At 42.4% G+C, this 25,032-nt stretch overlaps 2 protein-coding genes across 5 annotated transcripts; one reads left to right on the top strand and one right to left on the bottom strand.

Moving 5' to 3' along the window:
* The first annotated feature begins 387 nt into the window (after positions 1-387).
* OAZ3 (ornithine decarboxylase antizyme 3) lies at positions 388-3,453 on the top strand. The gene is given in 6 exon segments (XM_037060362.1): positions 388-559; positions 846-906; positions 908-982; positions 1,761-1,936; positions 2,416-2,501; positions 3,228-3,453. Coding segments are annotated over 6 exon segments (561 nt in total). The 5' UTR covers positions 388-539; the 3' UTR covers positions 3,371-3,453.
* An 875-nt stretch (positions 3,454-4,328) lies between these two features.
* On the bottom strand, positions 4,329-24,889 carry TDRKH (tudor and KH domain containing). 4 transcript variants are annotated; one of them, XM_037060357.1, is made up of 14 exons: positions 24,800-24,888; positions 12,346-12,494; positions 11,468-11,574; positions 10,662-10,851; positions 9,808-9,947; positions 9,374-9,695; positions 8,354-8,514; positions 7,786-7,958; positions 7,278-7,342; positions 6,856-7,007; positions 6,527-6,628; positions 6,181-6,277; positions 5,920-6,009; positions 4,329-5,731 (listed from the first exon to the last, which is right to left on the bottom strand). In XM_037060357.1, the coding sequence occupies exons 2-13, from the start codon at positions 12,467-12,469 to the stop codon at positions 5,957-5,959; spliced, it is 1,686 nt and encodes a 561-aa protein (XP_036916252.1). In that variant the 5' UTR covers positions 12,470-12,494; positions 24,800-24,888; the 3' UTR covers positions 4,329-5,731; positions 5,920-5,956. The 4 variants fall into 4 exon arrangements, with proteins under 4 accessions (XP_036916252.1, XP_036916253.1, XP_036916251.1 ...); XM_037060358.1 differs by lacking the exon at positions 6,181-6,277 and having other exon boundaries at positions 24,800-24,889; XM_037060356.1 differs by lacking the exons at positions 5,920-6,009; positions 24,800-24,888 and adding an exon at positions 24,603-24,767.
* Positions 24,890-25,032: the final 143 nt, after the last annotated feature.

Below are 25,032 nucleotides of genomic sequence, written 5' to 3'. Positions count from 1 at the left end.
CCCTTGGGTTGTTAAAGGTAGGAATGATAATGAAAATACTGAACTGACAGGAGCCAGGAAGCAAACAATCAGGTCAGTCCCTGGACACCAACTCTTTAGTTGCAGAAACTTAGGGGAGGTGGTGTTTGTGTATGTGTGTGTTGGGGGACAGGGCAGGCTGGGTAGGCACAATAAATACTCAGGCAGGGCTGTTTACCCCTGGCCCAGTTGTAAAGTGCATACTTGGCTAAAGGGGATGGGTCAGGTAGGGGGACAGCTGAGTCCTGAAGTGACATAAAGGCTGACTCCTTGTCCATGTCATAATGCCCACGGGGTCACAATGGCACCAGATGGCCTAAACCTTTGTCACCCATCTCTGAACCTCACTTTGCCACAGGGGGCACTGAACTAAGAAACTGCCTTGTAACAGGTTGCGCCCCTCTTTCTACTCCCTTTCTTATATCAAGAGGGGAAAAACACGGAACTACCTCTACCCGATCTGGTCACCATACGCCTATTATCTCTACTGCTACAAATACCGGATCACCCTCCGGGAGAAAATGCTGCCCTGTTACAAAAGGTACTTGTTTTCATGTCTACTTGTAGTTGTTTATGTAGAATGTACGGAAATATAAAGGAATTTGAAAGAACTTCTCAAGTGGCAAGAGGTGGTAATAGCAAAGTAGGGTGAAAGGCTGGCATGAAATTTAAGAATTTTTTCCAACTGGCTAGCTTGGGAAAATAGAATCAAACTGGTCCAGGGAAGATAAAAGAAAATAGTGCCAGAGCCTGGTCCTGTGTTCATGGAAGTTATGACCATTTCCCCACCTGACCTAAACTAATTTGGGCCTCTTTTTCCCAACCAGCATCACTTATAAGGAACGGGAGGACTTGACACTCCGGCCCCGTTCCTGTCTTCAGTGCTCCTGAGTCCCTAGTAGGCCCCCAGATGGGCAGAAGCACCGAGCAGGGTGACCATGACAAGCTTAAAGAATTGTATTCGGTAAGTGGACTGTGAGTTGGTGACGGGCAGTCCCATGCCTGCTGGAATGATACCTTGTACAGAAGGAACATTAGCTAGTTGGAAAAATAAATCATAGAAAGAGCAAGATGAGACTTCAAAGCTCATGTGTAAAAGCTACTTGCTTTATAGATAAGGATTCTGGCCCAGAGATCATAAGGTGGTGGTGAAAAGCAAGATGGCAAAAGAGGAAGTGGGAGCAAAGAGCAGACTGTATAAGACTTATAGGATATAAGGCTGTTCAGATGATGACTTGGACTAGAACCCAGACCTCCTGCGCTTGCCCTTGTATCATTTTGCAGTAACTTGCTTTCGTGTGACCTTTGCATTTTAGATGAGAAATGGGAGAACTGTGAGTAAATGCATATGATGGAAAAAAGTGAAAAGGTATTATCAGTAAGACACAAACAGATGGCACAACTTTATTTAAAGAACAAACTTTCTGATGTAAATGTCAGTTTCTAAAGGGATAGTGCACCCTGAGCTGAGGTTAGCAGGCGGTAATCCTGCATTGACATCTGAATCCAGATTTCAGATGTTTGCTATTGAGGAGAACTCCATGACAGAGACGGAGTTAGGTTTTAGGGCTAAATGATATATAGTTGGATAAGACCTTGTCTTCAGTTCTCCCAGGCTCTCCATCAGCCCCCTCCTTGCTTCCTCAGATACCCAAATCAGCCTGAGACCTGATATCTAAGTACTAGCTGCATGCTGCATTTAAAAGCAGGAGACTGTTACCTCATTTGTACTCCTTTTCCAGGCTGGGAACCTGACGGTGCTGGCTACTGACCCCCTACCCCACCAGGACCCGGTGCAGTTGGACTTCCATTTCCGCCTCACCCCCCAGACCTCTGCTCATTGGCACGGCCTTCTCTGTGACCATCGACTCTTCCTGGATATCCCATATCGGGCCTTGGATCAAGGCAACCAGGAAAGGTGACCGAGCCTGGATGGGAGAGAAGGGAGGGAAGAGAGCTGGGGTTTCACTCTTTTATCACATCATCAGATACTGGGCATGCTGCTAGCCAGTGAGAGCTGACTCAGGAGCTGGGTAGAGTCAAACCACTCAGCTGGCATGCAGACAGGCCTGTGAGCCAGCATGGATCTGGGGTTCAAGGGATAACAGTCCATGGAAGGTTGCTGAACTCAGAGTCAGAAACACAGAAGTGAAGATCCATAAACAGTTGAATAGGACACGCTTTCCAGTTGTTGACTTTATAGAGTGGTCCCTTCTCCCTAGATACCATTCAGTCTCATAGTGTGCAACCCCTTGGCTTCAGAGAAAAATCTATCAATACTAGTTTAGCAACTTCATTTCATGGCTTGGGTTAGCAAAAACTTACCAATAAGATTTCTTGTGGATTCTGAGTTTGCTCAACTTTTCATTAACCATGATTTTTCTCCCTGGCTCCTAGTTTGACTGCCACACTGGAGTATGTGGAGGAAAAGACCAATGTGGACTCCGTGTTTGTAAACTTCCAAAACAACCGGAATGACAGAGGTGAAGATCTGCTGTCCTTGGTCCTTCGTGCTGAAGCAGCAGCTAATAGTGACCTTTCCTTTTTAAGAGACCCTCTTCCCTGCAACTCTTTAAAAAAGGCATGCTCAAGCATTTCAGGTTACCCTCCTCCAGGAAATGAAAGTATATAGCATTCTGTTCAAGTTACAAGTGGACTATTAGGAATTCCCTGCAGATAAATTTCAGAAGCCAGACTAAAAGAGCACTAATGAAATGACACAGAATCCATTCAAGGAATTTGGCTGGTAGGACAGAAAGGATTCCAATTATAGACCAACAGTATGAAAGGGTTAGGCATAAGGCCCATAAGGCCAGGACAGGAATATATTTACCTAGATGCTTGGACCACATGTTACAGAAACTACAGCCTCGTCCCTCAAGGACTTGATACTGTTGGATATAAGTCAAAAGACACCATCATTGTGTTAGACACTTCATAAACATCTTGTCTAAATTCTGTGAAGATGATTCTGTAGTCCCCACTGTACAAAGAGAGTAAGTTCAGAAGGGCTAATTCGTAGGATGTCACCAAGCAAAGCAAATGTTAAAGCCAGGGTTACAGTCTTAAAGTCTCACTCTGAAGCACATCATCCTGATGCCTGCACTACACTGTTCTCCCCACAGCCATTCCCTAGTGGCGACATCCAATCTCCGGGGGATCGGTGGTATTGAGTTTCAGAGTGTCCAATTTGTTCTCTTCTTTCACAGGTGCCCTCCTACGGGCCTTCAGCTACATGGGCTTTGAGCTGGTCAGACCAGGTCACCCTGCCCTCCCTCCCTGGAACAATGCCATCTTTATGGTGTATCCCCTTGAAAGGGACTTGGACCACCTGCCCAGTGAATCTCCCTGAACATGCGTATTCCTACTCTGTGAGGGGCTGGGGGCCTTGATAAATGAGACCCAGGATGTGATTCGAGACACCTTCTTCTATCCTAGGAATAAAGAGTAGTGCAATCCTCAAGTGTTCACTGTTTCTTTGGGGGAGGTGGGATCAGCTGGAATGGAACATGGGCCCTACAAAGCTGAATTCACCGTAGGAAATGTTTAATGACTGAAAAGATCAGAGGGATCTGAACAAAGAGGAAAGGAACCCAAGGATTTTGGGCCCTTTACCTCCCCCTCTCCCCAATCTCATTTCCCCATTTATTCTAACCATTTATTTATTTATTTATTTATTTATTTAAAGCAATTTTTAAAAAATACTAAGATCTTTAATGTTGGTTGATTCTTTTTTTAATATTTATTTATCTTTAGAGGGGAAGGGGAGAGGAAGAGAAATATCAATGTATGGTTGCTTCTTGTGCATCCCCTGCTGGGAACTGGCCTGCAACCCAGGCATGTGCCCTGACTGGGAATCGAACCGTGATCGTCTGGTTCACAGGCCCTCGCTCAATCCACTGAGCTACACCAGCCAGGGCTTATTCTAATCATTTACTGAGCACCTGCCAGGAGCAAGAACTGAGCCTTATTGGGAGACTTTCATTGATGTATTTCAGTTCAAGTCGGATACAAGTGCCAATTCCTTCTCTTTGGATGTGGAGAAAAGAGAAGGCAGATGGGTCCCACAGCTCTGACTCAGGGATTTCAACAGAGAAAATAACAAGTAGGAAGCATAGAAGAGAGCATTCCTGGCAGTAGGAAAAGTACAGAGGTTGTGTTGAAGAAGGAACCCATCAGAATGGGATGTAAACTGACAAGACTTAAAAGCCACATTAAAGGAACAAACTTTTATACATAGCAAACTAGGAAGGAGATAGGAATGTAGCTAGGAATGAGATAGCAGTCATTCTCTATAGCAATAAGTCTTATGATTTATATTATGGGTCCTCTTTACTCAACAGTAAAGTCCAAGGAGCTGAGGAAATGGGGTTATGTGACCTCATGACCTTGCCGTAGAGTGGCTCCAATTCTGGGGCTGAGCCAAGGTCTGAAGGTCAATGGCAGCCCTTCATCGATTTTTCTAAGACTGCTCATTAAAGCTTCTCTTCCATGGGAGTGTGTCTGCTAAGTGGTACTGAGATTTTTCTGAGAAAATAAATTTTGAAAATTGTAATGAGAATATAGAGTTGCCATGTAGGATATGGACAGACCTAGATCACTCATTCCTAGATTTTTAAAATAGATATTCTTATGTGCTGATTTCAAGTTTTCCAGTTTACCTTGTTGATCCTTCAACCTTTATAGTTTTCATTAGATCCTCACCATACTGTCAGAAGTGGAGAGAGGTTATAGAGAAGCAGGCTACCTAAAGTCCAGAGATCTCTCTGTAGACCCAGGTTTCTAGAATCCTAATCCAGGCCTTTTCTTCCAAACATTAGGGGGGGCACTTATTCACACAGCCCAAACCTAAGTAGTTCTTGGAAACTTTAGGGATAGAATACACAGGAGGAGCACTTGTTCACAGACGGGCCCTTCTGTGTGAGGTATTCAAAATTTTTACAAGATTTAGGTTCAGAAGATACCCATAGGCCTGCTTCCACCTTGTGATTCAACCAGTATTTAGTTTTAGATAATTTTTTGAGAACTTTATTTAGCAAAGAATCTCCCAAACACTTTAAACAACTATATACATTCTCTTCGGGGGTATGTATGTATGTGTGTGTATTTTATAGATGCTATACTAGCAATTTAGAATATTTTCTGAGCTTCCTCTCCCGTTATATTTTAACCAAAGTGTACAGAAAAATAGATGGAACATTGTTTTCAAAAGACTTGTCCCCAATAGCATCAGCAATTGAGGATGAGAGGCAGCATTCTCGCTCACCCACTTCCTGAGGGTTTTTAATACAAATGTGCTGATTTTTGTCTTTGCCTTCTGACTCAACTGCAGTCTTTGAGTTTATCACTCAAAAACCTCCCTTCACCAGACTCACCTGAGAAGGTGAGTCAGAAGTGTGCAGAATCATCACTTCTTACAACCAAACCTTGGCTGCTTCCCAGCCTCAAAAAGGACACAGCCTAGCAGGAGTATGCACTCGGACTGGCTGAGGGGAACAAACCAGATGTTGAGCAGCCTGGACATAATGCAGCAGTATTCAAACACTGGAAGGAAGGTTGGTGTGGGGTGGAGTATTTCTCTCTACCCTCTACTCTTTCTGGTCATCCCACGGAAGGAGAAAATGCATTTGGTCCACAGCAAACCGTATTGTGTAATAAAGGAAGAACTGCGGAGATCTCTTTATCATAGGCTCCTCTCTCCAGGCACCAAATCCTGTCAAAAACAAACACAAAGACAAAACAAGCTGGAAAGGGCTCAGTCTGAGAGCAAGTTAAGCTACAGGAAAGCAGCTGCAGAGAAGTACTATTTAGATGGGCTATGGAGAAGAGAGTAAAGCAAGGCCCCTACTGTCACCCTCGTTCCTTTTCCTGTTGCTACAGAGAGATGATAGCTCCACTCACACAGCAAAGCAGATGGCTGAGGCAGCTGAAGCAGACTTCAAATTAAGTAGTCATCCTCAGGGTTATCATCACCAGACATAGAGGCAGCTTCTACATAGCAGAATGAGGAGAAAGTTAGACACTGCCCTAATCTAGCAAGCATTCAGTGAGGTTTGGTCACCTTATTAAGAGGCAAGCCTTAACAAGCGCCCTAGTCTGGAGAGACTGACTGAGAAATGGTAATTTCCAAAGATGCTCTAAGGGAAGAAAGGCTGTTTGTACCTGATAAGCTGAGGCAGGAGAGGGTATTTGCTATCTCTCCAGAGCTCTTTTTTGTCTCAGTGAGCATGCTGCTGAGAGAAACATTTGTTTCTGTGTCCTGAGAGGATGTAAACAAGAGAAAAAGAATGTGTTGGCTGGTGGGAAAGAAGTGGCCACTCTGTCATTTTGCTCACAAGACCTGGTTTAGGCAGTTGAGTCTGGCTGCTGAGGGGAGACACAGTGCCCCCTTTAATAAGCCAGAACAGCACTCTACAAAACGTCATGCATATCTAGAAGTTCTCATGTCTCTTAAGGCACAAGATTTGCCCCAAAGAGACACCCTCAATGACTGCAATAGCTCACTCACCACATCATGTAACACATCTGGAACAGTTCTGTTTTCTTCCATGTCTTCAGGAAGCTCAACTGCATATCCTTTACGAACTAATTCTAACCCAATATCAAGTTTCTGAGGAGAGAAATGAAAAGGGAATGACGTTCTCTCTGTAAGGAAGGGCATATCAGAGGAAACGGCTGAAGAGCTAGGATTGATACTTGACACCCCTCTGGTGGGATGGTAAGCAGGATCTTATGAAGTACAAATAATATCAGATAGGGTTTCTGGGAAAGAAAAAGTAAATCAGGCTATAAATACACTAAAGAGCCAGTGAGCAATGAGTTGAACCTCAATCTCACCTTCCCATTGCTAGTATCATATAAGTAGATCTTCGGCCAAGTTGAGATACCAGTCTGGACATAGCTAGAGATCTTGGCCACCAAAGGCTTCCAGTCAGCACAGTGAGTAAGTCTGTCAAACTCATCCAAAGCTTCCTCCTCCCATTGTTCACCTGGCAAAAGATTGTAGGGAGAGCCTAAGAAGGGGACAGTGCTGACAGGGGAAGGATTATACCCTGGAGGGAATTAGAACTACTTCTTTCTATTCCAGAAGGCACCTATGTCTGACAGCTAGGCAAGTTTCTGGCTGCTGATTCCTAGTTCTGGTGAGGAAAAACTGAGCTCCTTGAACTCAAAAACCCTTGGAATGTGAGAACTCCCATGTATTGTATTAAAGTTATTTTATTTGGAGGCAAGGTCAATAGGTGTTATGAACAATTTACCTGAGGGGGCGATCCGTGCCAGACTACACTCTATTGCTTGAAATGGAAGACTTAGGAAGTCACTCCTAAAGTGAAAAAAAAAAAGAAATTAGACTCCTAGTGCCAGAAGGGCCTTCTATTCTTATTTCAGACAGCACTGACTCAGTGGGAGAAGATAATCTATTCTATGTAAATAGGCTCTCCCCAACCCCCCTGGTGATGAGCGTTAACAGCTAACTCAACACCCTGTGGCCAGGGTTGAGTCAATAGCTGGTACTCCTGCCCTGGCCAGTGTGGCCCAGTTGGTTGGCATTGTCCCACAAACCGAAAGGTTTGATCCTGGTCAGGGCACATGCCTGGGTTGCAGTCCTTCTGTACATACCCCAGTCCTCTGGGGTATGTACAGAAGGCAACCAATTGGTGTTTCTCTCTCACAATGATGTTTCTTGCCCTCTCTTCCTACCTCCCTATCTCAAAAAAAAAACAAAACTGGCACTCTAGCCTGATTTCACCTGGCCTCCACACTGACCTGAGTGCCCTGAGGTCCCTCAGTGGGCAATCTCCATTATCTCCAAAGTCAACAAAGTAGAGGTCTAGGTTCCCATTCTCCAAAGTGCCAAGGACCCGGGCTCGATACCAGGAACCATTTGTAGATAAAGGTGCTGCTACAATGTCTCCTACATGCACAGTCAAGTCTTCAGGCTATACACATAAGGAATCAGGAGACGGTAGTTAGAAAGGAGTAGGCTAGCCCTAGCAGGTGTAGCTCAGTGGATTAAGTGTGGGCCTGCGAACCAAAAGGCTGTCCGTTCGATTCCCAGTCAGGGCAAAAGCCTGGGTTGCTGGCCAGGTCCCCAGTCAGGGAGCTCATGAGAGGCAAACGCACATTGATGGTTCTCTCCCTCTCTTTCTCCTTCCCTTCCCCCCTCCCTAAAAATAAAAAAATAAAATCTTTTTAAAAAATGGGGTGGGCTTAAAAATAAACAGGCAGTAACAGAAGGAAGAAAGAATGAGCTGTTGCTCCACAGGAAAGGAAGAGAATATACAACAACGAAGAGGATACGCCCCTTTTCATCAAATTCAGCCCTCTCCCTCACCAGACTATTCTCATAGTGCTGGGTCATCTCACTGACAAGCTTATCCAATTGCAGGCTTCGAGAGCCAATGATTTGAATCCAGAAGTGGTTAGGATGTTCAGAAGCAGAGACATAGACTTCCAGGAACTCATCAGCATGGAAACTGAAGTCAGGACTGGGGACTAAACACAGGGATAAGCAAGTTAAGGTGCAGAATTATCATCATCTAATATGGTAATGGTATCAGAATCATCTCTGGTCAGAATAAGGAGACTGCATCAGGGGGTGAGAGGTGAAAATACCAAGCGGCTATTACAATTTTTAAAATGGCTGGAGGAACAACTGGATGAATCACACAAGAACATCCTGAAGAAAGATACTAAGCTATGTTCTGTACCTTCCTATGTAATTGAGTAATAAGAGAGTTTACGTTCTTAGTCATCTGCCAGGTATTCAAATCAGTCACCAAATATGATGACGGTAAATCCTCCACATGCTAGCTGCAGCATGGACCAGCAAAGACACATGGACTGATGTGGGCTTGTCCAGATTTCATTCTTCCACTGACTCATTATGTGACTCTGGACAAGTCTGTGAACCTCTCAGGGGCCCTGGTTTCCCCTGCCTATCCCATACCTAGGCACGAAAAAGAAAGTTCCCAGCCTTTTAATTCTTCTTAAATAGCAATGACTTTTAAAAACAACAAGACAAGCAAACAAAAACTGGGCTGAGTATTTTACCTGTTTAATAAGTATGTTAGGAGAAAGAATATAATGTAAATTATGTGATATTATTATTCACAGGCTAGTTTCCTGTGAACTTAGCATAGTCTCATATTGTTTTCCATAATTAGCTTGTTTGTATCCAGAAAAATATTATTTTCAGTACTAATCCAAGTAAAATATTACCAGGAAGGTGTATCTGTGATGAAACTTATTAGTCAAAAAATAGAAATTATTTTTTATTGCTTCCAGTTTGGGGTTATCTAAGCCAGTATTTCTTCTATCTTTCATATAGCTACGGGTTCCCTCTGTTACATACTTTCAAACATGGACATCTCTGGACTGCTCTGGGCTCCAGACTTCTGAAAGCTGTCACCATTAGGTTTCTCCCAGGAACCTTCTTCTGGCCCTATAGCAACCATGTCACCACCTCCTTTGCAGGGAGGAACTGCCAGTGGTGAAGACCGCTCCTTGCTAGTACCAGAGTTTTTCCATAGAGCTGGCTCTCCAGCTGCACCTGACTCTCTCACTTCCTCTCTTTTTACACTGATTGGCTGCTTGCGTGGGACTCTGGTTTCTGCAGAATGAGTAATTCTCTTCCGAAGTTCTTCATCTTCTGAAACTTTCTCTAGTATCAGATGCTGTGGAAAATAAGAGAAGGGATGATGGCTATGTGGCCAGATATTTTGACACAGGATGGAATGAAGGGTTCTTTTCACTCTTAGATATGATTTAAGTCTATCAGCTACTTGCCTTGGCTGCTGCCACTTCCTTCTGTGTTCCTGAGATTTTAATAAGTCTTGATAGTAGTAATGTCCCCTCTGATTCTTTGTCACAGGTAATTTTGGCTCCAGACGCCTTGCAGATAGAACGAATCGTCTCGCCACCTCTCCCTACGTTGAACAATACATAAAATCCTGTCCTTCTGTCCTAGCCAACTTTAACTGCTATAGAAATCACTATTTTGTATACACTAGGAGAAGAGAGTCAGTTCCCATTTTCAAACTGAACAGAATGCAAAAGCAGGAAGGAGCTACTGAAATCCGTACTGAAGAAGAATAATTCTGGATTATTTGCTGTATCCATTTTATTTAAACTCTGACATTAGCTAGGTTAACCTCTCCACATCATTTCCATTTTCTGGCCACTCAGCATACTTTACATCCACTTCATTAGAAAAGATCCTACAAAGTGTGGTGTGTGAACCACTGGACCAAGGACAGGACATTTCTCTGCTTCTAACAGCAGTGTAAGGAATGCTCTAGAGGAAAGCACGGCAGGTACTCTCTATAGCACTATCTTGAAAGATCTGGGAAAACACGAACACCCTCAGTCCCTTTAAAAATCTATTATGAGGTCAGTACCTCTACCCAAACCTTTTTGGAACCTGTCTGTAAAGTTCAGATCATACAACTTCTTAAAGTAAAGGGCTTTGCTTTACCAATGGATCTGTAAAAAAAATAAAACTCTGGTCTCCATGTCCTTTTTTTTTTTCCCCTCAGCAAGGTGAAGGGGGAGTAGGCCAGGAAAGACCCTTGTGAAGGTGTGAAAGAAAGGGAAAGGTAAAGAAAAAAAAAGAAACAGTAGAGGAAGCTGTCCAGTGGTACCTATGATTCTGCCCACAGATCTCTGGGGAACTGAGAGCTGCTCAGACACTGGAGCATTCTCTGTCAGGATCTGATGGATTGCTGCTTTGGCTTTGCACACCTGAACAGGAAAACCACTGATAAGCAGCACCCGCTCATCGCCTACATCGTCCGTGTCCACATCAATCCGAGCACCTGTCTGTTTCCGCAGCTGCAGAGAAAAGGATACATAGCAATATGCTCTGGAAGAGCTCCCCTTTAACTAAGGACACCCTAAATCTAACTGTGAAGGTAGATGGATTTGGACACAATTATCAGCAAAATCAGGATGTTATAAGCAGTGCTCATAGGTACTTATGGAAGGAAATTAGTGACAAAGGCAATCCCCGATAGCAGTTAATTTAAAATAGTTTCTCTTTGTGTTTAGAACCCTCTTTCTTCCTAAGATTATTTGGATTAGAGAATCAAGTATTTTGCTTTCTTGACACCCCACCTGAACAATGAAAGATGGTAAGAAGAATCAGGCAGCAATTCAGTATTTAATGTCAATTAATGAGAATTTGTTAATTCCATAGTAGTTCAAGAATGGTTCAAGCTATACCAATATGAGATGAATCTAATCAAAAATCCCCATTTCAAGCTAAGTCATCCATTCTCTAGGGAGCAGAAGTACTTATTTCTAGAAGGTAAACAGCATATTAGTTAAAAAGTTCCTGTATTTTTTCTTTTAAGATATACACAGTGTGGGTGGGTTTTACGGGATGGGGGCAGGGAAGGAAAAGTAGAATCAATTTCCGGGAAAACAGATTGCTGGCTCACACACTTACCTGTTTAATATTGGCTCCTTGCCGGCCAATGATGAGCTTCACAGCCTCCTGAGGCACTCGCATCTCTATCTCAATGTCATCCTCCCCCACAAATGTCAGACGTTCTTCTGCACAGATCATGGCTCATCAGATCAAACTTAGATAACACCTAAAGCTAATACCAGCCCTCCCCTGAATCTAGCTGTCACAGACATGTTAATCTAAAAGATAAACTGAGGATCTTAACCACAATGACAAGGAGAAATAGCATCTGAGTGGGAATTAAAAGATCCCCAAAGACCAGAAGATGAGCATTCTCTCTGTGATACTATTTCAGATGTTAAAGTGGGGAACGCATTTGGCTCTGCAACCAAGAAGTATTGGATCGTAGGTAAACTATTGCTCTTGGAGAAGAATAAAAGGCTAGAAATTGCCTGAGGAGTCCAATAGGCTCAGAACTTCTCCTGTTTGTACATAAATCATTTCTTAGGTCTTCTTCTCTACATTCAGCCTCTAGGGAAAATCAAACCCCACAGTTAGCCTTCTCCTAACAGATAAATAAAGGAAACATATTTAAAAAAAGGTGAGAATATTATGGATATTTTAAAAAAGAAAAAGAACCCATTGCAGTGTGAATGTTGCCGAAGGGAACAGATCAATAGAATTATAAAATGAATTCTTCATTTCATAGAAATGATAATTTCATATAAATGATGATAGCTTCATATTAAGAATATAGAAAAGAAGAAGCTATATAGTTTCCATCAAAGACCCCTCAGAGAAAGCCAATCACATCCCAACAAATGATCCCTGGTCTGGCAAGGACAGTTTTAATTTCAATTCAGCAAGGCTGGATGGAACACAGTCTAAACATTTGTGCAGTTGTGGGATTCACATACCTCTGCTTTCCCTGTATCTGCGGTATAGGATATAGGCAACTGTTGCACCTGCTGGGATTCCGAGGCCCAATGCTATTTTCTGAATAGTGGACAGATTTGTCCACGAGGTCCGTTCAGTGGACATTTTCTGCTGTACTCTGACTTATATCCTGAAATAAGCAAATGAGGGTAAATAAGGAACTTTCATCCAATTTCTTTATGACTGGCAGAGAGACATGGGAACACATTCCATTATTTTTTTAAAGTTTTTTTTTTTTTTAGATTTTATTTATTTATTTATCTTTTAGAGGGGAAGGAGAGAGGGAGAGGAACATCAATGTATGGTTGCCTTTTGTGCGTCCCCTGCTGGTAGTTAGCCTGCAAGGAACCAGCCTGCAACCCAGGCATGTGCCCTGACTGGGAATCGAACCTCGATCATCTGGTTCGCAGGCCCGCGCTCAATCCACTGAGTCACGCCAGCCAGGGCAAAAGTTTTTTTTAAAGATTTTATTTATTTATCTTTAGACGGGAAGGGAAGGAGAGAAGGAGAGAAATATCAATGTATGGTTGCTTCGTGTGAGTCCCCTGCTGGGAACTGGCCTGTAACCCAGGCATGTGCCCTGACTGGGAATCGAACCACGATTGTGTGGTTCGCAGGCCTGTGCTCAATCCACTGAGCTACACCAGCCAGGCCACATTCTATTATTATTATTATTATTATTAAGGGAAGTTCTGCACTGTTCCACCAAAACTACAACTTCCCAGATAATCAACCTAGATGACATGTATAAGCCTTATCTAATTTTACCTCTGTTCCTTCTTTTTCTTTGAAATAGGTTTCTCCTATTTTACTGGAGGGGCCTTCTGAGTTCTGGTCTTGTCTTCCTGTGGCCTCTATCCATTGCTATTGTCACTCTGCTCTCTTTGGGTCATTTCATATACACCTGCAGCTTCAATTATTACTTACCTGCTAATGACACCAAAACACTGCACTTGGACTGATTCAGAAGCTTATCAAATCTCATTCAGACCATTGTAATGGTCTTCTTACTGGCCTTCTTACAATGGCCAGTAAGAAGTCATAGGGTCACTTTTGGTCAAGATGGAGGCATTAGGCAAAACATGGCTTACCTCTTCACACAACCACAGGAAAAATACAACTAGGCTACAAAACAGTATCATCCAGAATCATCAGAAAATTGAGCTGTATGGAAGGAAGTCTGACAACCAAGGTATTAAGGAAGCCATAGTTATCTAGATGGGTAGGAGGGGTGGAAACACAGGTGCAGACACGTGCTGAGAGGCACAGAGAGATGTAGGATGGGCAGTCCCTCAACAACATGTAGTGGATAAAAACTGGGAGGGATACCTCAGGAGCAAGGGATCCCAGCCCCACACCAGACCACTCAGGCCAGGGTTCCAACACCAGGAAAGTAAGTCCCCGTGATTCTGGCTGTAAAACTTAGTGAGGGTTGGGGCAGTGGAAGAAACTGTGGGATTTTCAGGAGTCTCCTCCTAAAGGGCATGTAACAAACTTAGGACTTCGGCAGACTCACTTCCTCTGGGGTTCAGCACTAGAGCAACAGTTGGATGGGCAACAGCACCATCAGGGGAGAAATGGAAATTTCTGGCATCGGGGATAGTGCCAGGAGACAGCTTCCTCCCAAACAAAATGCTAGCAGCCAGGCAGGGGCATTGTCTCCACTCCAAGCCCTCCCCGAAACAGAGCCACACTACTGCCACATGGGTTGCCCCACCTTGGCAATTACCCAAAGCTCCACCCCACCCAACTTACCAGTGTGCTTTTCTACAGTAGGCCATACTACTATGGTAGGGAGTCAAAGCAGCTGTACCTAATACACAAAAACAAACACAGGGAGGCTGCCAAAGTGAGGAGACAAAGAAACATGGCCCAAATGAAAGAACAGATTAAAACTCCAGAAAAAGAGCTAAATGAAATAGAGATGAGTATTCTGTCTGATGAAGACTTCAAAACACTGGCTATAAGGATGCTCAAGGAACTTAGTGAGGACCTCAACAGCATAAAAATATCCAGTCAGAAACGAAGGATACATTAATTGAAATAACAATTTACAGGGAACCAACAGTAGAATGGATGAAGCCAAGAGTCAAATTAATGATTTGGGACATAAGGAAGAAAAAAAAACATTCAATCAGAACAGCATGAGGAAAAAATCCCCCCAAATGAGGATAACGTAAGCAAACTCTGGGACAACTTCAAATATTCCAACATTCTCATCACAGGGGTGCCAGAAGGAGAAGAAGAACAGCGAGAAATTGAAAACTCATTTGACAAAATGATGAAAGAAAACTTCCCTAATTTGGTGAAGGAAATAGATATGCAAGTCAAAGTAGAAGAGAGAGTCCCAAACAAGATGGACCCAAAGAAGCCCACCCCAAGACACATCATAATTAAAGTGCCGAAGCTTAAAGATAAAGAGACAATCTCTAAAGCAGCAAGAGAAAAGCAGTTAGTTACCTGCCTACAGGGGAGTTCCCATGAGACTGTCAGCTGATTTCTCAAAAGAAACTTTGAGGGCTAGAAGAGACTTGCAAGAAGTATTTCAAGTCATGAAAAGCAAGAACCTACAACCAAGACTGCTCTACCCAGCAAAGATATCACTTAGAATTGAAGGGCTGTAAAAGTGCATCCTAGACAAGGTGAAGATAAAGGAGTATCATCATCACCAAGCCATTACTATATGAAATGTTAAAGGACTTACTTAAGAAAAAACAGATCAAAACTATGAACATTAAAATGGCAATAAATACATCTAGCAACAATTAAACCTAAAAAACAAGCTAAGCAAACAAGAAGAACTAAGACACATTCATGGATATAGAGAGCATTTTGATGGTTTCCAGATGGGAGGGAGGTGTGGAGGAATGAGTGAAGAGGTGAGGGTATTAAGAAATAAGAATAGCCCTGGCTGGGGTGGCTCAGTAGATTGAGCACTGGCCTGTGAACCAAAGGGTTGCCGGTCTGATTCCCAGTCTAGGGCACATTCCTGGGTTGCAGGCCAGATCCCCATTAGGGGACATGGGAGAGACAACCATACATTGATGTTTCTCTCCCTCTCTTTCTCCCTCCCCCTCTCTAAAAATAAATAATCAAATCCTTTTTAAAAAGAAAAAGTAAAAACAAGTAGTTACAGAATAGCCATGGAGTTGTAAAGTACAGTACAGGAAATGGAGTAGCCAAAGAACTTACATGCATGACCCATGGACATGAACAATGGTGTGGGGAATTCTTGAGTGAATGCAGGGTACTTTGTGGAGGTGGGTAAAGAGGGGAAAATTGGGAAAACTGTAATAGTATAACCAATAAAGTATAACTAAAGAAAATAAATTTAAGCCCTGGCTGGTGTAGCTCAGTGGATAGAGCACGGGCCTGCGAACCAGACGATCGCGGTTCGATTCCCAGTCAGGGCACATGCCTGGGTTGCAGGCCAGTTTCCGGCAGGGGCCAGTTCCCTGCAGGGGATGCACGAGAAGCAACCATACATTGATGTTTCCTTCCTCTCTCCTTCCCTTCCCCTCTAAAGATAAATAAATAAAATATTTTAAAAAAAGAAAATAAATTTAATGGATGGGAGTTACCATTTACTGAGGTGGTTAAGACAAAATACGGAAAGAAAATGAGATCAGGCGCTCAGTGTCATACCTGTTAAGTTTGAGATGCCTAGGAAACATCAAATGGAGATGTTTCATCTGTTGTTCAAGAGAAGGGTCCAACTGGATCTATGAATTTGAGAGTTTTCAGCATATAGGTAGGATTTAAAGCCAAACCCTGAATGAGACTTGATGAAATCACCAAGGAAATGAGATGGAAAGCAGAGGGCAAAGAATGGAGCCCCAGGGCACTTTGGTGTTTAGAGATTAGAAAAAGGAGAAGGAACCAGAACATGAGACTATTGGAGCAGCCAGAAAGTGAGAAGGAAAGCCAAGAAAATGTTTCAGAGAAGAGGTAATCAGCAGCTATGCCAGACACTGGGATAAAATGAGGACTGAGAACTGATCATTGGATTTAGCAATGTGAAATCATTGACTTTGACAGGAGCTATGAGAGTGTAATCAAGAAGAAAAATTGAGCATGAAAATATTAGCACTCGAGTTTTCTTGTCAAAGGAAGAAATGAGAAGTATTTGGAGGAAGAATTGGAATCAAGAAAGTATTGTCTTTAAGAGAGATATAATAGCATGTTTAGCATGTTTGTCTTCTGATGGAAAAATTCATTAGAGAGGGAAACATTAACGATGCAGGAGAAGGAGAGAAGAACAGTGTTGGTGTTTTAACACTTTTATGAGCGACTTCAGTGCTAAGAGCAGAGACAGTTCATACATGGCTACAGAAGAGAAGATAGAATATTAGTCACAGATGGAGGTAGGTGAGTAATGTGTAAGTTTATTTTCTCTGAATGCTCTACTTTCACAGTAAAATAGGAAGCAAAAACATCAGCTGAGAGAAAATGGAGAAGGCAGTACTAGAGATTTGAGAAGAGATGGTCTGGAGAGAATGTATATGGAATAAGGTGAAAATGTATATGGAATAAGGAGATATGGTGAGGGATGTTACGATTTGCTTGGTAGCAGAATGAAGATACAGTGTGAATATTTGACTCAGTCACTTCTTTTTTTTTTAGTATATTTTATTATACTATTACAGTTGTCCCAGTTTTTCCTCTTTTGCTCCCCTCCACCTAGCACCCCCCCACTCCCTCAGGAAATTCCCCCCTTAGTTCATGTCCATGAGGCATTCATATAAGTTCTTTGGCTACTCCATTTCCTGTACTGTTCTTAACGTTCCCCTATCTGTTTTGTACATACCAATTTGTACTTCTTAATACCTTCACCTTTTCCCCATTCTCTCCTTCCCCCTCCCAACTGATAACCCTCCAAAGGATCTCCATATCTGTGATTCTGTTTCTGTTCTGCTTGATTGCTTAGCTTGTTTTTTAGGTTTAATTGTTGCTAGATGTATTTATTGCCATTTTAATGTTCATAGTTTTGATCTGTTTTTTCTTAAGTAAGTCCTTTAACATTTCATATAGTAATGGCTTGGTGATGATGATACTCCTTTATCTTCACCTTGTCTAGGATGCACTTTTACAGCCCTTCAATTCTAAGTGATATCTTTGCTGGGTAGAGCAGTCTTGGTTGTAGGTTCTTGCTTTTCATGACTTGAAATACTTCTTGCAAGTCTCTTTTAGCCCTCAAAGTTTCTTTTGAGAAATCAGCTGACAGTCTCATGGGAACTCCCCTGTAGGCAGGTAACTAACTGCTTTTCTCTTGCTGCTTTAGAGATTGTCTCTTTATCTTTAAGCTTCGGCACTTTAATTATGATGTGTCTTGGGGTGGGCTTCTTTGGGTCCATCTTGTTTGGGACTCTCTCTTCTACTTTGACTTGCATATCTATTTCCTTCACCAAATTAGGGAAGTTTTCTTTCATCATTTTGTCAAATGAGTTTTCAATTTCTCGCTGTTCTTCTTCTCCTTCTGGCACCCCTGTGATGAGAATGTTGGAATATTTGAAGTTGTCCCAGAGTTTGCTTACGTTATCCTCATTTGGGGGGATTTTTTCCTCATGCTGTTCTGATTGAATGTTTTTTTTTCTTCCTTATGTCCCAAATCATTAATTTGACTCTTGGCTTCATCCATTCTACTGTTGGTTCCCTGTAAATTGTTATTTCAATTAATGTATCCTTCGTTTCTGACTGGATATTTTTATGCTGTTGAGGTCCTCACTAAGTTCCTTGAGCATCCTTATAGCCAGTGTTTTGAAGTCTTCATCTGACAGAATACTCATCTCTATTTCATTTAGCTCTTTTTCTGGAGTTTTAATCTGTTCTTTCATTTGGGCCATGTTTCTTTGTCTCCTCACTTTGGCAGCCTCCCTGTGTTTGTTTCTATGTATTAGGTACAGCTGTTAGGACTCCCTGTCTTGGTAGTGTGGCCTAATGTAGTAGGTGTCTTGTAGGGTAGTGACACAGCCTCCCTATCAGCGAATTTGGATACTCAAGGTAGTTCCTTCTTGTGGGCTGAGTATACCCTCCTCTTGTAGTTGAACATTATTGCTACTGGCAGGTTAATAGGAGGGATTCACCCAGGACAGTCAGCTATAATGACTGGCTGTGTCCACTGACCATCAACCTCTGCCATTTGTGGAGGATCAGCTGTACAGGGGCAGGGTGGTGGTGCTCTGACATGGTCTGTAACTGTTGACTGGGTGTGCAGACTCTGGGGTTTCCTAAATAGTGTAGGCCAAGTTCAGCCCCCCACCTGTGCTCTGCCCAGGGCCACCATGCATGAGCTATAAAGCAATCTGAGATGGTTGCTACTTGTGTTGGGCTTGGAGATCCCCAGGCAAAGCCAAGCTATCTAGGCTGGTCACTGCTAGTGCCAGACCTGGGGCCACTTAGCAAGAGGTATTAGGGGCTGGGGGGCTGGCTGTTATTTGTTTGATAAGATTTAGGAAGTTGTGAAGCATGAGACAAAACCACCAATCAAATGGAATAGTCACAGTTAACAGTTTGGGTGGGCCTTTAAGTCAGGTGGGATAGAGTCTCAGCAGATCTCCAGGGTGGGGCAAATAGTGTTAGGCAAGTTGACAGAATCTCAGATATGATACTATCCCGCTGGTTCTGTGGCTCTTTGTGGGGAGGGCTCAGAAAAAGGACAATGGCCTCTGCTCGCCATTCTGTCTGGGAGGAAGCTTTCAGCTAGCTCCTGCCATACTTCAATTCCTCCCTACATGCCACGGGTGCCTTTCAAGCTGCTCCCCCAGTGCAGGAGCTCAGAGGGAGTAAGTCTGAGTAAGTCTGTGTTTGGGTTCTTTAAGGGTAACTGCTTGGGACTCCAGAATTTTCTTCCACTGACTCAATTCCCCCTGGTTTTCACAACCAGAAGTTATGGGGACTTAGCTTCCTGGCACTGGAACCCTGGGCTAGGGTGCCTGTTGTGGGTTGGGACCCCTTGCTCTTGAGATACCCCTCCTGAATTTCTATCCACCACACCATGTCAATGTCCCTCCCACCACTCTGGATGGATGTGGTTTCGTTAATTTAGTAGTTGACAGATTTCCAGTCAACTCGATTTCTGACAGTTCTGAGTGATGGTTGTTCTATATTTTAGTTGTAATTGTGATATGGTTGTGTTTACCTATGCTGCCAGCTTGATCAGGAGTCTCCCATTCAGTTTATTTTCAACACAATATTAAAAAATTAATATCAAATAACATCATTCATCTACTCAAAACCTTCCAGTGGTTTCCCATGTCCCTATGATTAGAAGCCAAAGTCATTATAATGACCTGCAAGGTCTTCAATTTGGTTATCTCCCCATTAGAAGGTAAACTCCACAAGGACAGGAGTGTGTTTTTTCCTTCCTTAGTGCTTAGCAATCACAGTACCCACTCAATGACCATTTGTTGAGCCCTGAACAGGTAGCTCAGTTGGTTTGAGTGTCATGCTATACACCAAAGTTGTGGGTCCAGTCCCCGTTCAGGGCACATACAAGGATCAACCAATGAGTGCACAAATAAGTGAAACAACAAATCAATGTCGATATCTCTCTCTCTCAAATCAATCAACAAATAAAATAAAAAAATAATTTGTTGAATGAATGAATAAACTTTCTCTTCTTAGCAACTTTGTTGCCTGCGTATAAGGTCATTAGTGGCATTAAAGTCCTTTGTAATTGGATCTCTGCATACCATTATATTCTAAACCCATCTCCCTAGAGGAATATGATGTGCTCTCTTATGTAGCCTTGCTCTAATAGTTATCACTTCTGTCTTCCTAGTCTTACTCCTTCACCCACCTGGAACCCCTGGCAAAATCCTATCCCTTCTTTAAGTCTCAGCTCTGCCACTACCACTTCTTCTGCAGTCTCTGGGGTTTCCCTTAGCTAATGTCAGGGGAGTTTCTCCTTAGCTCAATGGTTTATCTGTTGTCTCTAAACCACTGGCTTCACCAATGCAGTTCATTTATTAAGCAGATGTGCTAGATGCTACTGTGGCACTTAAGGACATGAAGATGAAAAGACATATGTATTAAGCAGATACTATGCCACCAGGCATTTCGCATACATTATTCAATCTTCATATAATCCTGTAAAATAGAAAACATTAATTCCAGTCCTGCAGAAGAGTATACATGATTAAAGAGCTCACCTGACCTCTTATTTGCATAACCCTCACCTGACCAGTTATTTGCATACTAACAACCTTTTAAAGAGACTCTGGAAGCACCCCCACCCCTTCTCTTAAACTATCAGTGAAACAGTTCTGGTATCTTTACTTTTTATTTTGGTCAACACACTCAATTAAAAATGAATAAATACTGTTGGAAAACACTGTAGGTGGTAAAACAAACAAACAAACAAACAAAAACCCTATAGACAGTGTCTATTTCCAGATATTACAATCTAGTAGAACAAAACACAATGTGGCTTTTAACAAGATTTGCTTTAAAATGAGCTAGAAAATGTAACTGATGCTATAATTTGCCTCCAGGCACAAAAATTCAACACACATAATTATGATATCCAAAAAAGGACTATCTTAGTAAGCTTAAAAACATATTTATTAAAGGACCTACTTAAGAATAAAACTTTGGTTCTATATGTGCTTTCTCTGAAAGTCTTCCAGGAGGAGTGATGAGAAAAAGGAGACAACCTAACACAGAACTCTCATTCTGAGGAGCACATAAAACTCACATAAGGAACTACAGGTGAATTTCTTACTACTGTCAGTCAGAGGACCCAGTTTTACATCTGGTCTGAGAGCTTTACTGACCAGAAGAAATGAATAAATGTCACCAGAGAACTACCAGAAGTTTTCCAAATCTATTTTTTCTAGTCAATAGTTTTAAACAAATTTAATCCACTCTCTTGCCCAACTCATGGCTTAAAGATAAAAACAAAACCTCATTTTATCACCTTGGTGAAGGGCTGTTTTCAAGTGGCTTGTTATTCTAGGCAATTAGTTACTCAGTAAGTAGATCCAGTATACTACATCACTTTAGAGACTGAGTATAAACCTACTGGAGAAAATGTGGCTGCTCTACCCCCATCTCCCAGCCACCTTTTAGTAGGTAGGAAGAAAAAGGTTGAGTTTTAATGTAGGGTTGTTTGTTTGAGATATGAGGTTCCTTCCCTACCCTAACTGGATAAAAATCAGCTACCATACTCTCTCTCCTCCCCTCCCCCAAGTAAGATGCAAATAAAACCTTTCAACACTTTCTGTGAAAGTTTGGGTGGTATTATATAAACATCTTTTTATATATTGGGTTGGCCAAAAAGTCTATATGTTTTTTTCCATAAAATAAGAAGCACATTTTTCATTTTCACTAATAACTTTATTAATTTGGATATTTTGAGTATGTTGGCCATCTCCTGCTATTGCCTTCTAGTGGGTAGAGGCCAGAGGTGCTGCTAAACATCTTCCAATGTGTAAGACAGGCCCACAGCAAAGAATTATTTGGCCAAAATGTCAAGAGTACCAAGAAACTTCTGAAACCATTTTTGACACATTCAATCAGTCACAGCAGCTTCTCCATACACTGCATAAACCTTTTTTTGCATTTCAGTTGTGTTTTTACATTTCTTGAAATAATAAAGCATAATACACTGAAAATGTTGCATATTTCCTTCTATCTTCAATATTTAAATGGCTGTACAAATATTCACCAATTTTGATTAGTTTTTTTAATGCCCACTGATATGAGAACTGTCACAATACAAAATTGTTTCTAATGAAGTTAAAAACAACTAAGCACTACTAGAGCCATCACACAGAAAAAAACTAAACAAACTTTGTAGCCAACCTAATACCAAAGGAAAGGAAGCAAGCTCGGTTTCGTAAAGGCCAGTTTTTTGCTTAAATAACTCTTCAGCCACAAGAACTGCCATTTTCCTATATTAAGAGATTGCTTATTCTGGGTCTCTAGAAAAGATCTCAGTTCTTTTATCTACTAGTTACTTCATATATTTTCTCATATGGTCCCTAAAGTGGAAAGCTTGTCTTCACTATTAATGCGCCCCGGATAAACACTGTTAGCTCTCTGATGTGGACTGAGCATGCTGAGGACACAAGAACTCCTGCCCTGAAATACTCAGCCTAGTAGGAAAGGTCAACACCAAAGCAACTAATTACATGTAATGCAAAGACTCTGAATTTTTTATTCATACAATTATTGGCTAATGCAACAGCTGGGAGGAACTAGAACTTAAAAGGTTTATTCCCTAGATGGTACACAGGTGAAAATCACCCCATTAAAATACAAATTATTTATCTTGTGCATTCAAACCAATAAATATACAGTATCCACTGTGTGCCTGGCCCTGGAGATACAACACCTCAGAGAGACTTGGTAGCTGCCTTTATTAAGCTTTCTATCAAGCAAAGAAAGTCCTATCACGACAGAATAGTCTGTAGGTGTCAAAAGTTTAAGGAAACTGAAAGAAATCTAGCCCTGCAAACAAGAGCAGTAACTCATTCAGACTCCAGTGTTGTCTGCCTTTAATATCACCTTTCTGGCCATAATTCATGTTTATGGGACAAAGAAACTATAGAAGTTCAGAACTGAAAGGGACCACAGAGATAGTCTGATTCTACTAATAATGGTACAACTGAGGAAACTGAACCCCAGGGAGCAAAGAAATTTCCCTAAGGATACACAGGTAATCAGTGATTTCCACACAGTGTGGTGTGCAATGTGGTTTGAAGACCAGTCACCAATGGCACCTCTTTAAGGAGACTCACAGAACTAACAGTATTGTTTTATCCAGTTCAGAAACTATCAGGATCAAGGCAAAATTATACCTAATATTCCTCTGGCTCTGCAACCAAATCCTCAGTCCTGACTACATTAGGTCTCATTGTTACAGGCTTCCATAGCACTCCAGATACTCCTCCAGAACACATGCAGTGCTAGAAAGTTTTGATTAAGGGCTGTGTCTGTAGTGAAAATGAATTCAAGACAGCTACAGTGCGGGTAGGGAGACTAATTCAGAAGCCAGTCCAGGTGTCAGTGATAAAGATGGAGAAAAGTAGATGGATTAGCAAGTTTTAATAGGCAGACTACATAAGACTTAGCAATTGATTTATAGAAATGTTACAGGGTGAGCCAAGAAGCTGACTATCAAGTTTCCTATTTGAGCACCTAGTAGATGGTGGCATTGAGACAGAGAATACTGATGATTTGGTGGGGGGAGGGGAGTGTGTGTTAGAAAGATGAATACCTGTGACAAGAATACACTTACTGGGTGACTTCTATTTGAACCCAAAGCTAAATTTTACTAACTCTTCTTCAGGTGTTACAAGTGAAGTTTTTGTTAATTAAGTTATCAGCTGATGTCTCACATAATAAGTATTTATTTGATTGATAAGTAGTTTTCTCTTTCGTACAATTGACATATTCTTTCACATTGTTGTTTCTTTCCAGGAAAAAAGAAACAAAAATGGGAAAATATGATGGAAATGGGAATAATTGTATAATACTGACTGCGGACTTGTCTTTGATTTTATTACTTCAAACTTAATGTGAAGAGCAGGTCAGAATCCAAGACCATAGTTCCTAGGGGAAGCAAGATTAAAGAGGAGACGTGGATCATTTCAAGGCGAGAACTGTAGCTAGATGATGGTTTTTAAGGCAGAAACTTCGAAGTTTCCTGACATTTGTATTAAACAGCTGCTAATATGTATTAAACAGCTGCTAATAACAACTATCTAATATGAATAACTAAGGCTTACTTCCACATTGTCATTTCAAAAACATAGTTAGAAGTCAAATCACATTATGAGTTCCAGTACTCTCATTCCAGTATATCTCCTAATAACCAGAACCCACAAAGTACCTAAAATGTGTCAATAGGCTTGTTGAATTGAAGTACCTCATCCAACGTCCTCATCCTTGCTACATTTATTTTTAAATCAGTGGGTGAAAAAGCCTCAATCCATTTCTCTCAAGCTGAGAAAAGAGACTATAAAAATGTAACTTTGGCACGGGAGTCTTCTGCCCAAACCCACGATGATATCTGCATTTAGGAGTAAGGAGGGACGCTGGCGAAACCAATACTCCTCACCGCCCCCGCCCCCATTTATTTTTCTGACTGCAGTCATTCTATTTGAGATAATCCAAGAAAACCTGGGCAAAATAAAAAGCAAGCTGATAAACTGACGGCGGTTCTCAAAAAAGGCCCAATCCATGGAAGAGTCCGAACTGGCAAACCCTCTCGTACCGGGTCGCTGAGGCTTACCCCTGGGCCCAGAGCATCTTCTCTGCACTCGATTAGGTCCCCAGAGGAGAAAGTTGTCCGCAGCAGCGCCTCACCACCCGGGGCCCTCGGAGACCTCCCTTCCTCAGCCCCACACATATTTTCCGCTCCTCAGCCCGAGGACGCCCCCAGCCGGGATCTTTCACAGCCCCAACCTCCGCTCCCGTACCCGCCCTTACCGCTCCCCAAGTCGGCCGTCGCGCGCTCCTCCTCGCACCTCAGCTCAGCCACTGTCACCTCCGCCCACTCGGACGCCGGCTCGCAGCGCGGCGAACTCCGCTTCAGCCGCCACTTCCCCGCCTCCGCAGCCCCCCCGCACCAATCAACGTCCGGCTCGCAGCAAGGGTATTCCCAGCCACAACCAATCCCGCAGCGGACTGCCCCTGAGCGACGGGCGGCTCAGTGCTGATAC

This window comes from Sturnira hondurensis, unplaced genomic scaffold, assembly GCF_014824575.4.
Source record: "Sturnira hondurensis isolate 20B ecotype Veracruz unplaced genomic scaffold, ASM1482457v3 Scaffold0011744, whole genome shotgun sequence".
Lineage (NCBI taxonomy): Eukaryota > Metazoa > Chordata > Mammalia > Chiroptera > Phyllostomidae > Sturnira > Sturnira hondurensis.
Note: the sequence above shows the minus strand (reverse complement) of the source record. Positions and strands in the feature narration are given on the sequence as shown.